At 48.0% G+C, this 14,798-nt stretch overlaps 6 protein-coding genes across 7 annotated transcripts; 4 read left to right on the forward strand and 2 right to left on the reverse strand.

The window, feature by feature from the left end:
- Nucleotides 1-1,148: 1,148 nt before the first annotated feature.
- Nucleotides 1,149-1,996, forward strand: DFL_009804 (uncharacterized protein; the record flags this gene model as incomplete). The annotated part of the gene is made up of 3 exons (XM_067639745.1): nucleotides 1,149-1,482; nucleotides 1,572-1,807; nucleotides 1,883-1,996. 3 exons carry the CDS (start codon nucleotides 1,149-1,151, stop codon nucleotides 1,994-1,996), a joined length of 684 nt encoding a protein of 227 aa, XP_067487502.1.
- A 1,847-nt stretch (nucleotides 1,997-3,843) lies between these two features.
- Nucleotides 3,844-4,725, reverse strand: DFL_009805 (uncharacterized protein; the record flags this gene model as incomplete). The annotated part of the gene is made up of 3 exons (XM_067639746.1): nucleotides 3,844-4,240; nucleotides 4,310-4,605; nucleotides 4,675-4,725. The coding sequence occupies 3 exons, from the start codon at nucleotides 4,723-4,725 to the stop codon at nucleotides 3,844-3,846; spliced, it is 744 nt and encodes a 247-aa protein (XP_067487503.1).
- A 1,057-nt stretch (nucleotides 4,726-5,782) lies between these two features.
- On the forward strand, nucleotides 5,783-7,450 carry DFL_009806 (uncharacterized protein; the record flags this gene model as incomplete). 2 transcript variants are annotated; one of them, XM_067639748.1, is made up of 2 exons in its annotated part: nucleotides 5,783-5,803; nucleotides 5,951-7,450. In XM_067639748.1, 2 exons carry the CDS (start codon nucleotides 5,783-5,785, stop codon nucleotides 7,448-7,450), a joined length of 1,521 nt encoding a protein of 506 aa, XP_067487505.1. The 2 variants fall into 2 exon arrangements, with proteins under 2 accessions (XP_067487505.1, XP_067487504.1); XM_067639747.1 differs by lacking the exon at nucleotides 5,783-5,803 and having other exon boundaries at nucleotides 6,950-7,450.
- A 170-nt stretch (nucleotides 7,451-7,620) lies between these two features.
- DFL_009807 (uncharacterized protein) lies at nucleotides 7,621-8,973 on the forward strand (the record flags this gene model as incomplete). The annotated part of the gene is made up of 3 exons (XM_067639749.1): nucleotides 7,621-8,152; nucleotides 8,214-8,497; nucleotides 8,590-8,973. The coding sequence occupies 3 exons, from the start codon at nucleotides 7,621-7,623 to the stop codon at nucleotides 8,971-8,973; spliced, it is 1,200 nt and encodes a 399-aa protein (XP_067487506.1).
- Nucleotides 8,974-9,765: 792 nt separating this feature from the next.
- DFL_009808 (uncharacterized protein) lies at nucleotides 9,766-10,482 on the reverse strand (the record flags this gene model as incomplete). Its single annotated transcript, XM_067639750.1, has 5 exons — nucleotides 9,766-9,910; nucleotides 10,005-10,038; nucleotides 10,159-10,262; nucleotides 10,368-10,387; nucleotides 10,456-10,482. The coding sequence occupies 5 exons, from the start codon at nucleotides 10,480-10,482 to the stop codon at nucleotides 9,766-9,768; spliced, it is 330 nt and encodes a 109-aa protein (XP_067487507.1).
- A 1,501-nt stretch (nucleotides 10,483-11,983) lies between these two features.
- On the forward strand, nucleotides 11,984-13,901 carry DFL_009809 (uncharacterized protein; the record flags this gene model as incomplete). Its single annotated transcript, XM_067639751.1, has 2 exons — nucleotides 11,984-12,230; nucleotides 12,304-13,901. The coding sequence occupies 2 exons, from the start codon at nucleotides 11,984-11,986 to the stop codon at nucleotides 13,899-13,901; spliced, it is 1,845 nt and encodes a 614-aa protein (XP_067487508.1).
- Nucleotides 13,902-14,798: the final 897 nt, after the last annotated feature.

Below are 14,798 nucleotides of genomic sequence, written 5' to 3' on the forward strand. Positions count from 1 at the left end.
GTTCAAGGCTCATCCCCAAGATCCACGCTTGGCTGCCACCTTCACAAGTTTATATACAAGCTAGAACGGGGCCATCTTATGCACACGAGGAAGAAGATCCCTGCAAGCGATGTACACAGCAACTTGCCCTTCCAGGGCGCGACATGTGTTTTTTCTCTGATTTCCGTCCCCTTCATTGGGAATTTCGCGACCTTTTTTCGGGGTGGCTTGGACTTGTACGTGTTTCAAGGGAAGATTGCGTCTCTGTCTTTTGCTAGTGGGGATAGCAAAAGCGAAGCTGTAAACTCATACTAATGGGTTGGCTAATTACCTGTGATATATAGTTTCGTATGTGATATCATCTTCGAAGATCATGCATGAGTCTTTGAGCCTTAGCTGTTCGGTAGTCGCAGCCATCATGTCCATCATGTCAGCAAGGGCGCACCCGATGGGGCAGTGATTTTCTTTAATCACCGACGCTAAGATCGTACGGGGCGGTATTAGAAAAGTTGTTTTAATGCATCACTATGCACATCACCAATTGAAAAGAAGAAAAACTGAAGATGGGAAAGAGGTTAAAAACGCGAGAGGTGAATGCTTATTGTAACAGGATACCTATCTGTTATTGCTTACTGGTATACCCACGTCTCGACGAGGGATTCTTGCACACGCTGACCTGGATATCGAGATTCGACACCTGCAGCGTTCGGAATTTGAAATTAATCGGGACGGTTTAAAATTGATTCGGGCTGACCACCGTCGGTGCGCTTTTAGTAAGAGTGTTTTGTTTCCCCGACATGATTAGTGCACACGTATCGCCAACAACTATATCCTGCATTGGAATATTGTCCTGTGTCTGTAATTAGTCGATTGTGCGAAGGAAGCTGACACAGCGAAGAGCGAACAGGTGAAAAAGACGAGTAGAAAATTACCACACAACCAACATTATCTCCTTCCTTGGACGGAACGCTCGCCAGCCCCTGTGTTCGGCCTGTGACCTTTCGCATTTCAGGTGTTCTGCCTGTGTTTATCTTCAGCCCGCGCATAACAAGGCTGAGCTTTTTCACCTAGTTGGCTATACCATTGGGCTTGTTCCAATTATACCTTGAAGGATTATAAGACCCCATCTCGAGATTTATATAAACCTTCTTCAACCCCCTTCTTCCAAAATGTCGTATCAGACAGAGCCAAAGACTGTATATCCGGATCATCAAGCCCAAGTTCCATACGGACAACCCATTCACTCTCCTCCACCAAACTACCAGCAACAGTATCCTCAACCGGATCAGCAACAGCAGTATCAACAGTCTCCTCCTCCCCATCAGTTCCAACAGTACCCTTCATATCAAGAACACCAACATTCTCCCGCCCCACAACCAGTAACTACTCCCGTACAACCTACACCACAGCCACAAATGGAGCATAAGGGTGTTACCAACCATGCTGGCAAGCCTGGTGGTTGGGAGCACGGGATGTGCGATTGCTTCGGAGACTGTGGAAAATGTAAGCTATACTATTACCCCGAACTCTCATGCCGGGCCCTCGAGTCCTGATTATGACCAAGTGCTAACAAAACGGTTGATCAATCAAAGGCTGCCTGACTTGTTGGTGCCCATGTATTACCTACGGCAAGATCCAGCACCGACTCCGAAATAATGACATGTCGAACTATAGCAACTGCAATGGTCACTGCTGGGGTTTCTGCGGTTTGATGTGCCTGTGTGGTGTTCAGTGGGTCATGGGTATGATGCAGAGAAGCGAGATCAGACAGAGGTATAACCTAGAAGGATCCGGACTTGGTGATTGCTGCAGGCATTTCTGGTGCGAGGTTAGTATTTCTATCCAGCTCTGGCATTAAGAATTCGGGTGCGAAATGGCGGTTTGCTAATTTTTTGATTTACAGTGCTGTGTACTCGTCCAGGAGGATCGTGAGACCGAGACCAGGAAGGCCCTTTTGGTCCCAGCCAACCAGGCTGGCTACCAGCAGTCAGCTGGGATGACATATCCCCAGCATTAAAACAAATTTACTACCTATATCATCGTTACACAGGGTCGTCTCGGAACTCTGATAGTGCTATCGGGTTGATTCATACCAAGGACAAGAAACAAACGAAGTATAACGTCGCTTGCCTTTTTTTTTTCATTCTTCAATCCTGTTTTAATACTGGAATTTATCTTTTAATTGGCCGAGCGGCAGGACTCTCATATTGTAATGAGATAAAGAGGAAGGACAGGGAGGGGAGGCAAAACTGATTCTTATGTTATTTTCGCACTGGCGTTTGTTATGATTGGTTTTCTTTGGGATGTATCTAAGTTACAGCGGTGAAGCCCACCGATGATTATTATTACTTTAGTCAAAAGTGCAATGCATAAGCATTACATGCGAGTTGTTCGAAGATGCATATGTAAGCCGTATCTCATGAGATCACGATTTATCCCGCTGTAGGAGCTCCCTGTGAAGGTGTAACAATCTGCGAGTTCAAAAGGATCCAGGAAGTCCCGAGAGCCACAAGGCTGAACTCTTAGCCTGTTCGAATTAAGATATTGGTGTAACATAACAAAAGAAGCTAGGGTTGCAGCTCAAGAATATGTTCTTTCTTCATATTTATTCGTCCATCGGATTCCTCGAACAAGCTCGGGATCTTACAAATTTAAACACAGTATCCTTTTAGTATACACAGAGCCAGACAAATAATGAAACTTGAAGACACTCCGTCCCGTGGCCGAGACACAGGGCCGAAAACCCCCAAACCACTCCCCTGATTGAATAACCCCATGGAGCAAACCCAGTATGATCTTGGATATAGTCTCCACATCCAAATTATTCAGCCCGATATACGCAACGTATCCATAATGTGCACCCACAACCGCTACTTGGCTTTCGTGGGTAGACTGATATATACTGCATCTGATTACATATCGTATTTGCTCCTCTAGTGCCCCTTTGGTGGTGAAAACAGGCGTGTTGATTTTAATCGGGAAATCGAAGGACCATTTGCAACCGCGAGGTAGGACCGCAATTATTTCATTGGCTACGAAATCATTGCGCCTGTGACTTCCGCGGGTCCAAGGAAGACGGAGCCTTTTCGTGGAAAATTTGTCCATATCTCTCGGTTCGATCATGGTTGGGAAAGTAAAGGTGAATATTAAAATCCCTCCGCCGAGGACGTAGTTTAGGACAGCAGTCAATATCTGTTCATTTTGCGGGTCTGCTAAGCCTCCTTCGGTTGCGACGACTGCTACCGGTAGCTTTATGGATCCGTCGTATATATATCGGTGGACATCTGGGGTGATTCCTTCCTCCAAATCGGTCCTTTCGGAGAGAGTATCGAGCTTCGAGCGCAAATTTTCGGTATGTTCGTTAGGATTAAGATTTAGAATCTGCACACGGGTCTTTGATGTCGCGGTAGATGTGGCAAATTGATCTCCAAGATAGATTTCGGAGGGGTTTGAATTATTCATAGCTATGATGGAAACGGATAAACGTATACAGGCGGTTGGTCAGTTGTGAATATACAGTTAATTGCGGTCGATAGATGTAGCCTGAAGATGAAGCCTGAGCCGAATGATCTTGGAATTTACCTACGCAAGATTATATGCGGTAAAGTATATATCCTTTAATGCATGGTTGTCTCGTGAACCAGACCCAAATCGCCAGTGCATGGTGGAAATGGACTCGAGGCTAGGAAATACCGTCATATATCTGTATTTACAGCAAGAGCACCGGGCAACCGTCTGTACATCTGCGAAGTTGAAAATCGATGAAGTCCACAAGAATATATACTTGAGTGAGGATTCCCTTTACTTCGACTTCCCCCACCTTCTAACCTCGACACATACATATATTAACCTCTAGCTTCTAAACTACCACTTCTCAACATAAGGCCTAATGTCCAGCTCCCAAGTCCACGTCGTCCTAGGCTGTTGATGCACCGCCCAATAGGTATCTGCAATAGCAGCGGGATCAATCTTACTTCCCTCCGGTGCGTCCTTCAACCATTCTTTCGTTTTAGGGGTATCTATAACCCCATCTATAATAAAATGCGAGACATGTACACCCTCCGGTCCGAACTCCTTAGCGAGTGATTGGGTTAAAGAACGTAGTGCGTATTTACCAGGTGAGAAGGACTGAAGGTATGGCGAGCCTTTTACGGCCGCTGTGGCGCCCGTGAAGAAGAGAGATGGAGGGTGGGAGAGGGAGGATCTGGCGGCGGAAATGAGATGCGGGAGAGCGGCTTGGGCGAAGATAAAAGCGCCCAGACTAGAGGTATATTATATTAGCCCATGTAGATTTGACTATTTCTTTTATAGGGCCATGAGGGATACATACACACTAGTCTCATATCCAAGTTTAAATCCTTCAACTGACTGTTCCAAAAACGGCTTTCGAATAAAAACCCCACCCACATTGTATATCGCCGCCGCGACAGGCTTATCCGGAAACTCCTTGGTTACTTGTTCGAATACATTCTTAATACTAACTTCGTCTCGAACATCGGCCGGGAAACCGATCGCTGTGCCGCCGGACTCGTTGATTTCCTTCACCGTAGCTTCGTACGAATTGGGAGTGCGGGCTAGGAGGACGACGTTATATAATGAAGCGAATTTTTTGGCAATGGCGGCACCCTATGCGAGGAGTATATAATGTTAGCTGGGGCGATACATGTGGCTGCGGGGTATTGTGCGGAGATCTACTGTGCCCGGTCCGACACCAGCAACTAATGCGATAGCTTGTTTTGCAGCCATGGCCTCCTAGTATTTACACCTAAGAATATCAAAGCTAGAAAGCAATAAACTGGATTAGCTTTTATGACGATTGGATAGGATCAGAAGTCGACGCCGGCCGTGGGGCACTATCGCATTATATAGGCTTGGATTAATAATCCAATATGTTAAGAATTATGAACGGAATATTGGGGCCGTATGACGTTTTTTATATACTCTCCGGCCCAGCCGCTTGTGTTCTAACCTAGCCTAGCAAGAGAGGTTCCGGACTAAAGTAACTACAGAGTTTGACAAATTGACCGTTTGCAATTGACTAATTGTGATGTGAGGAGACATGGCTTTCGGCCGGTAGACGCACAAATTAGGGCAAGTTGCATCCCGTAGGCGTAAATGCTGCATCCATCTGCTAGCGGGCTACCAGGTTGGAATCCCGTTTACGAACTTAGAACATAGGAACTTTGGAAGGTTGAACTGTAGACATCAAAAGAGTGACTCTATTCGTCTTTGGGTTCATGCGTAACTACATTTGCTCCTTGGTCTTGAGATTTCAACACAACACATCGGGAGCTGATGGGGAAAAAACTGCTGAAGAATAATTTCTATCACTGGATAGGCTCCTATACTTATCACATAGCTCGATTGGATCATACCGTCTAGTAAAAGAGGTAGTAGTTATTTTGCAGGACACTCTCCGGGACGTCCGAAATTGGGGGAAAGCGAGTGTGTTGTATTTTGTGGACCGAAATGTGTTGTCGTGTCGTGTCGTCTGGATCGCTGGGGTTACGGGGAGATCATCCTCTCTCAGCAGTCGCGTCACTTTCTTCTTTCCCTTCAATGTCATTTCCGGTTATTGAAACACATCCAAAGCACTTTCCAGAATCACGTTCGCCAACTTCAGGCGTCCAGTCCAACTTCATCACAGCCAATTCCTCCTATCTGTCCTTGATGGAGCTGCAGCTGGTGGTAGGGCTCTATGAAGCAAACTTTAGTCCGAAGCTTCAATCAGTCGATCGAGAAACCCTCTCGTCTAAGTCGCCGTCATTGGTAAATTCGCTGCTCTCGCCGTCTAGAAGCGGTAATGGCCACCAACCAGGATTCGGTTAGTTTCTCTCTCTCTCTTCATGGCCTCTCGAAAACCTCTTGTTCTTTGCTGAATTGAGGAATTTCATTGTCGTATTTGTCGTCCAGGAGGAGCCCGTACCGATCAAATGAGATTGAGGGGAAGTGGTATAGTATATGGGAAAAGGAGGGGTACTTCGAGTCCAATTGGTGTCGTCCACAACGTCCACTGTCGTCTCGTCCATCTGAGGAAAGTTGGTCAGACTTCAACGACTTGGAAGTAGCTCGTAGCACTATCAATGCTAGGAAGCAGAGTGTTGATTCAAGTCTTGAAATCGCCGAGAGGCCTTCACCAAGCCTAGGTCTCCAAACCTTGCGACCCCTCATTATTCCAACTAGTGCCATCCCAGGGGTCACTTCTGAGGCTAGCCAGCTGGACGCGAGACGGCTCGAGTCTACTGAAACTTCGGCAATGGTATTCGGAGACGGCAGTGTCCAGAACCGATCCGATCCGAACCCGTCCACATCACCAAGCCTAACCAACGCTGAAGAGGCTTCCAAGAGTGGTTCCCTCGATTACCCTCTCAAGAAGCCCTTCACGATGTTCACTCCACCCTCAAACATAACCGGCGACCTTCACTTCGGCCACGCCCTTGCAATATCTCTAGAAGATGCACTTGTAAGGTATCATCGTATGCGAGGCTTCGAAATCCTTTACTTACCCGGCTCAGACGATGCCGGTATTGCCGTCCAATGCATTGTCGAAAAGAAACTCATTCACGAGAAGGGGCAAGACCGTTACCAAATAGGCCGGCCTAGGCTCACCAAACACTTGAACGAGTGGAAGGACAAATATCGTGGCAAGACCTCTTCGATATTTCGACGCCTTGGTGCATCCATGGATTGGACACAGGAGGCATTTACGATGGGCGAGGCTCGAAACAAAGCAGCCACGGAGGCTTTCGTTCAGCTGTATGAACAGGGCGTAATTTATCGAGGGAGCCACATCGTACATTGGCGTCCCACTCTTAGGACGGCTGTTTCCGAGCACGAAGTCGACACACTGGAGATTAATGGACGGACCAGCATCAAGGTCCCCGGGTATCCCAAGGAAATCGAATTTGGGGTCTTGTATTACTACAAGTACGTCATTGTTAAGGACGATGATACCCCCAGCTGGATCGAGATGGCGACAACTAGGCCAGAGCTCCTGTTGGCGGATTCGGGCATTGCTGTGCACCCTGACGATAAAAGATATGTCCATTTGATCGGGATGAGCGCTAGGCACCCGTATTCTGGTAGGTTGCTGCCAATTGTCGGGGACTTTACGGTGAATCCGAAGTTTGTGACTAGTGCCATAAGTGTTACACCTGGACATAGTGAGGATGCATGCGAGATCGGCAGGAGAAGCAATTTACAATCCGTAGTTGTTTTCAGAGAAGATGGGAGAATAAACGAGGCCGGGAACCTGTGGAAGGGCCAACAGAGGTTCGAGCTGCGGCAGACTATCATTGAAAACCTGGAGGGCCGGAATCTCCTACTTAAGAGAGAGCCGTGTAAGGAGACGTTACGGATTTGTAACCGATCGGGGGATGTGGTTGAGCTGATGTCGAAATCTCAATGGTGGATGCGGGTGGAGGGCTTAGCAGAGGAAGCAGCTGACGCTATCAAGGAGGGGAAGATCTAGCTGCGGCCGGAGCCAATCAAAAAGGAGTATCTGAACTGGCTGGAGGAACCAAAAGATTGGTGTCTATCAAGAAATCTTTGGTGGGGCCAACGAATTCCGGCATGGTTCCTAAGTCTTAAGGAGGAAGAACGCATGCCTTGAAGCCTGACGAGTCCAATCCCAAGCGTTGGATGGTAGCTCGTAGTGAAGAGGAGGCTCGAAAACAAGGTGAATTGGCTTTTCCCGACAAGCCGTTTCGACTAACAAGAGACGAGGCGGTTCTTGATACCTGGTTCGCTGCTGCCATCTGGCCGCTTTCTACTCTTAAATGGCCTGAAGGAGAGGATTTCCGCGAATTTTACCCAACGACGATGTTGAATACAGGATCAGATACTCTACTATCCTGGGTAACAAGGATGGTCGCGGTGAGCCTGAAGCTGACCGGCGAAGCTCCGTTCAGAGAAGTCCTCTTCCACCCCTTGGCCAGTGACTTGGAAGGTAGAAAGATGTCAAAGTCACTAGGCAATGTCATTGACCCAGTTGACTTCATAGCCGGCAGCGCGCTAGAAGCTCTGAACCAGAAGCTGTTGAAGGGGAACTTGGCACCGAACAGCGAGGAGCTCGACAGAACGAAACGGTTCCAGGCCACTTGCTTCCCAGAGGGGATCCCGGAGTGTGGAACCGACGCACTGAGGTTTGCATTAGTGAATTCAACTTCTGTCTGTAAGTGTAACTGAGTCTAGGAGATGAGCTCGGAAGGTATACTAACAAGATGGGCATATAGCCCAAACCATTCTTCTCGACGCCAAAGACGTCATTAGATACCGTGAATTCTGTGACGGGTTGTATGAGACGGTCCATGGAGCACTAACGATGCTCCCGAGAGATTATAAGCCGACTTCATCGGCTTATGGGCAGCGGATGGCTCGGAGGATTGGTGACCGATACATTCTACACAGGTTGAACACTGCCAGTCGGGAGGTTGAAGGAGCTATGGAAGAGAAAAAGTTCTGGAAAGCAACACAGGGTATTAGGAACCTATGGTGTCATCATATCCCGACGTATTTGGTATGTTGAGATGGCCCGGGGGAAAGCGTCGTGTTTAGTTATCGTATATACGAACGAAAGACCGCTGATCGAGACATCCCTAATTCCCATAGAAATACTACCAGAGCTGTGAAGAGGAAGATACAAACTCAGAGAGCCTCCCAACTATTGAAACACTGTATGCAGTGATTGATGGAGCTCTGCGAATGACCCATCCGTTTATGCTTTTCATCACGGAAGAGCTCTGGCAGAAGCTTCCCAAATCCCCCCATGGTGATACACCATCAATCATGGTGGCAGAATTCCCAGGACAGTCTCCCGAGTACGAATATCCCTATGCAGAAGAGGAGTTCAATTTGATGATGAAATGTGCCAAAGAGATCCAGTCATTGTGCCAGGGGATGGTTATCCGGGAAAATGCAAAGGTAAGAAGTCCGCGTCCATTTCCCCAGGATGTTGGCTGTGAAAAGGATTCGCTGGGGATCAAGTGCGATTGATCGTAGTGTGCATCAAATAAGCCTGCTTTACATCCCAACGGACTTTGGAGGAGCATACGGCCGAACTTCGGCAGCGATCAGGAGTGGCCAACATCGGGTTTCTTCGATTGGGAGACGAGACTCCGGCAGGGAGTATTGCAAGCCCGTTGTCAGAGGACGTTTCGATTCATCTCAGCATCGGACATCAGCCAGATAGGAGGGAGGACTTATTGCAACTCTGATTGAAATTGGGGACTGCCCAGCGAACTGTCTTAAGACAGGAGAATAAACTTAGAGAGTCAGCTTTACGAGACTCAATGGATGAACGAGATAGGGTGGAGGAAGCCCGATTAGAGGCTTATAAAACCAGGGTCAAAATTACGAAAGGGCTATTAGCGAACTATCTAACTGTCGAGTTTGAATGTGGGGGGGTTTTCAAAGAAAGCGAGAGGTTAGGAGAGCACCATTTAAGGGCTAGAGGATGTATTCTGAGATTAAGTCGGTGGTGATATTTTTTTCTCTGTCTTTGCGTCGAAACTGTTGGGGGGTTTCCTTAGTTTTCTTTCTCATTTTGCGGTTGGCCTTCCAAAATTGCATTTTATGGTTGTATAGGCGTTGAGGGACTGTGGTAACATGATCATAGCATGAATAAAAGTTTTTACTAGTCGGGCGACTACTCAAGTACCAGCACTTATACTAGCTGGGCAAGGTTCCATTATAAAGCAGTAAATCTGTGAGGGGTATCTGACTGAGGGAAAGTAAAAAAAAGTTGAAGAAATAGTGTGTTAAGACGTGATATGCAATATCATGGCATCATCGTCTTGACTTTCCCGCTGCTTTGGCTGCTCTCTCTGCAGCCTCGTCGTCCACGACCTTCTGCAGAAGTCCATGAAGATCTGGGTTCTTCCTTGCGAGCAGCAGGACGTCCGCTGTGGAGACCGTACTTCGGTTTGCATGTCTACCGAACCAAACTTCCTGTTAGTAAAACCAATGCATCGATCTAGAAAGTTAAGGTCGGGAACCCCCCGGATGGTGCATAGGATAAGCAATACTTTGCAAAATTCTCTAGATCTTTTGCGATGTTATCTACCCGCCACGTGTAGAGAAAGTTAGTCATTCATGCCGTCTACCCGTTCGAACAAGGGTGAAGGTCCATAATTGACCGGCCAGCGGTTTCTTAAATTTATGAGGGGCAGGTAGACATACCGAACTGAACCCAGGCAAGTTCCGTCAAGGACCCTATGAACTGCGGAGTCGCGTTGACGTTTAAGTCCAGGCATGCGTCGTCCACCAGTTTTCCAACGTGATACCTACGGCCAAAAGGACGTTATACGCCTTTTAGTAGGAGGTAGCTTTCTTATTGACATGTCCCTGTGTATATGGCATGATGGGACGGGATGTTTATTATGGCGTACCATAGTGCGGACTTGAGCCGCTATTGCCCTTGTAAGATATGAAATTAGTAATTTGAGATGGGCAGGTCTGTGTATTATAGGAGCGAACCTCTTGTTCCGTATCGTCGGCAGACATGGCTACGGTTCTTACTATTGTGGTGTTCTAGAAGGACGTGGTCTCGAACGTGGGGTGCTAACGTGTAGACGCGTTGGCGGGTTTCACGTTGTTGGACCACGACATCCCCTCAACACAACCAGAGGACTTTCTAGTTCAATGCAACACACCAGCGCCAGTGTGCGCAAATTCTGGAAAACTTTTTCTTCATGCGATTCAGGTCGGAATTCGAATTCACAATCCTTTCTAAATCCAAGGGGCGGCACGAAAATGCTCCCGAAATGAACCGGATACGATTTTCATGCTGGTCTGGCATATGTTTGCGACTCCATAGAATCCGATCCGTCAGCCCAAGAAGCACATGCGGAGACTATTAATACCAACTGCAATATCGAATTAATTCAAGCTTCCTGCCCATGATTCATGGTAAGGTTCTTTCGCTTGGATTTCCCCGCGAATTGAAGGGATCAGGCAACAGGATTGATAAAGATAGCTTAGACGGAATGAAACCCTGTTTCCCCATATCGCTGAGAAAGGGGACGTCATATGCATAGGAAACGGGTTGATACTTTCATCTTTTGCGATGCGTAGCTTCTTCTGACGGGATGGGAGGATGCCGTCGGTTCGGTCTCACATGCCGTTGGGAGTCTGATGTCTCTCAGAATGATGGCCGAACAGCCCCCGGTTGATCCTGGGTCTTCTTCCAGGATCCCTGTCAATGCGGGGAACGGACCCACCTCGATTACAGGCCGGAGGCATATCCTGAAGTGGAATGGGTCGGCTACAGCTATGTCGACAGCAGCACTCCATTGAAGTTCCCGAATGACACCAAAATTTTTTCAACCACACGCTGGAAAAAACAAAAATTACAAATTAAGAACAAAAGGAAAAATGCATCTTATCATTCTCGGTAGGTTCACAAGCCAGCTCCCCATGTTAACTTCGCTGGACTACGACCTGACCAGGATGTCAATGGAGGGTCCATGTCGAATATGTGTGGCATGCCAGTTACGACCACTATAATTCTCTCGTATGGAAGAAAATGGCATAGTCCTTCGCCTTGGCCTGCACCTACTGGATGATTCCACTTACGTATCAAGGAGGTGAAAGGTGCGGCGCAAATTTGTATAATGTAGCGTGAAACTTGGTCACGTTGCGATACAATAAATCTGCACCCCATGCGGGTTCGACAGGCCCAGCTGGAGATACCCAGAGGACGTAGATGCTAGAACAACTTTCAGGGCCAGGCCACGATAGAGAAGGGTAGGGATGAAAAAAATAAAAGAAAATCTTGGAATTGGGAAAACGATGAGGCTGCGGGTAGGGGTCTGATTCATGACCTTTACCCAGCTACATCCTATCGCTTGACTCTTTGTCAACTGGACTTCAAAAGCGAATAGGTATCCACAATTGAGGAAGGGGAAGGTCTTCTCTTTTACTCCTCTTCGGCTTCAGACTCCTACTTAGTCTCTCGTTGTCTTTCACTCCTCTGTCTCTTTGCTTGAGACTCAGCTTCCAGAGAATGAAGATCTCGACTCTATGGGCGGCAGCCTTTTTGCTGTCGAACTCTGCCGTTTCAGCTTTTGGCATCAGCGACTACCCTGCGTGTGCATTACAATGCATTGCTCAGAATATTGTTGCTACTGGCTGCGGTCTTATGGACTTCAAGTGCAGTTGCAAGAACAAGCAGTTCTTAGTTGCGAGTGGAAAATGTATCTTCAAAAGCTGCAGCATTGGAGAAGCTATCAAGGCTTCTGGAGTCTCTGTTGGTACGTAAAAAACATCCCCTCGGGTATACATCTCAGATAGTTTTGATTCAATACTAAACCGAGTGAATTCAAGGTATCTGCGCTGCTGCCGGCTTGGGTATCACCATCCCCAATCTGCCCCAGCATCCCTCTCAGACTACGGTTGGTCCTACTACTACTAAACCTACCACGGCGCCTACCACCACGGAAGACTGTACAGATGAACCCACCACTGAACCCACTACAGCTCCCCCAGAGCCAACTACCACTGAAGATTGTGATAGTGAAACTTCAGAGCCTCCTGCACCTACATCGACGGAACCTCCAACTACCACTGAAGATTGTACTGAAGAACCTACCGCTAAACCCACCACTGCACCCCCAGAGCCAACTACTACTGAGGAACCTACCACTACTGGGGACTGCACTGAAGAACCTACCACTGCACCTCCAGAGCCAACCACGACCGATGATTGCACTGAAGAACCTACCACTGAACCCACCACTGCACCCCCAGGGCCAACTACTACTGAGGAACCTACCACTACTGAGGACTGTACGGATGAACCCACTTCCGAACCCACCACTGCACCCCCAGAGCCAACTACTACCGAGGAACCTACCACAACCGAGGACTGCACTGAAGAGCCCACGACCGAACCTACAACGGCACCTCCAGAGCCTACCACTACTGAAGAGCCGACCACTACTGAGGACTGCACTGAAGAACCTACCACTGAACCTACCACTGCACCTCCAGAGCCAACCACGACTGATGATTGCACTGAAGAGCCAACTACTGAGCCAACTACAGCTCCTCCAGAGCCAACCACTACTGAAGAGCCGACTACTACTGAGGACTGCACTGAAGAACCTACCGCTGAACCCACCACTGCACCCCCAGAGCCAACTACTACTGAGGAATCTACCACTACTGAGGACTGCACCGAAGAACCTACCACTGAACCTACCACTGAACCTACCACTGCACCTCCAGAGCCAACCACGACCGATGATTGCACTGAAGAGCCAACTACAGAGCCAACTACAGCTCCTCCAGAGCCAACTACAACTGATGACTGCACCGATGAGCCTACAGTAGAACCCACTACTGCTCCTCCAGAGCCGACTACTACAGACGATTGCACAGAGGAACCAGAGCCAACTACTGTTCCTCCAACTACCGATGACTGCACTGAAGAACCGGAGCCGACCACTGCCCCTCCAGAGCCAACTACGGATGATTGCACTGAAGAGCCAGAACCAACCACGCAGCCACCTGTTCCCACGACGGATGATTGCACAGACGAACCAGAGCCCACCCAGCCCCCAGCTACAACTGAGGATTGCGAGGAGCCAGAGCCAACTGAGCAGCCAACTCCTTCTGAGACTGACTGCGAAGAGCCGGAGCCGACTCCTACCGAGACAGACTGTGAAGAGGAGCCGACTCCAGGTCCTACCGAAGAGTCAACTCCCACTTCTCCACCGGAGCAGACTACTAACTGCGAAGGGGAACCCCCAGCAGAAACCGATGACTGCGAGGAAACCACTTTCGTTACCTCAGTTGCTCCTTCCCCAACTGTTCCCGCTCCTCCACCGGTTCAAACCGGTGCTGCATCCAGCTGGAGACAGAGCGCCGGTGCTTCTCTCTACTCTTTCATTGCATTCACCCTCGGAATGCTACTTTTGTAAGGTTGCTTTTTTCTTAGCGGAACTTTGTATCATATCAGCATTGCCATTTACATCACATGTCACGAAAACATCATTTCGGATATATCGAGTCGGGCGCCAATTGAAGTCAGTAGAGCTGTCTTAAAGACCGGGACGCAGGGATTAGGGAAGGGGTTATTAGTGCGCGTGCTCGGGATATCCACCTATTGGAGCGGGATCGAGATGTCTATTTTCTTCACATCTATTAATTTTCATTGTCGTAAAAAAAAACCTCCCTCTTGTATAATTTACATAACTTTGGATTTTACAATCACAAACCCCATGTAGTTTTAATTACCAAACAGCTAGGAATTGCATCTGTCTACGAGGGATTATCTACCATCAAACTTAGACTTGTCTTTTTAACTTTCTCTACTTTAACTAGAACCTTACGTTTTCATGAATTCCGACCAGGTCTGGGTACGAGACAATGAATTCGAAGAAAACGTAAATATCCAAGGCCATGGTACTTGCACTCCCAATGGACCACGTCACTAACGGCCATAGTCCGGTGTCGCAAATTTAGGATCACAGTGACTAACGAATCCCAAATACTCGCATCGTATAGCCAGGTCCCCTGTCAATTGATCTCAGCCCTTCCAATGCGCTCCTTCTAAATCGAATAAGGAAACATGGTCTCGGTGAATAGACAAGGAATCTTGGTAACAGGAGCCTAACGAGAATACCCAGATATCCCCGATTCCAGCATGTGGGATTTCCCTTGTATGTTTCTTTTCCTGGGCATCAACTGAGCTATGATGTCGATTCAATTCAGGAAAGCTAGCCCAATAGGCAATGCAATGCAATGCAACGCTACATGTCAATCTGGGTTCATCTCAACATAGTGGGTGTACTGCATATCCGGTTGCCCGTAAAACA

Source organism: Arthrobotrys flagrans (genome assembly GCF_004000055.1).
Source record: "Arthrobotrys flagrans strain CBS H-5679 chromosome Unknown unitig_1, whole genome shotgun sequence".
NCBI lineage: Eukaryota > Fungi > Ascomycota > Orbiliomycetes > Orbiliales > Orbiliaceae > Arthrobotrys > Arthrobotrys flagrans.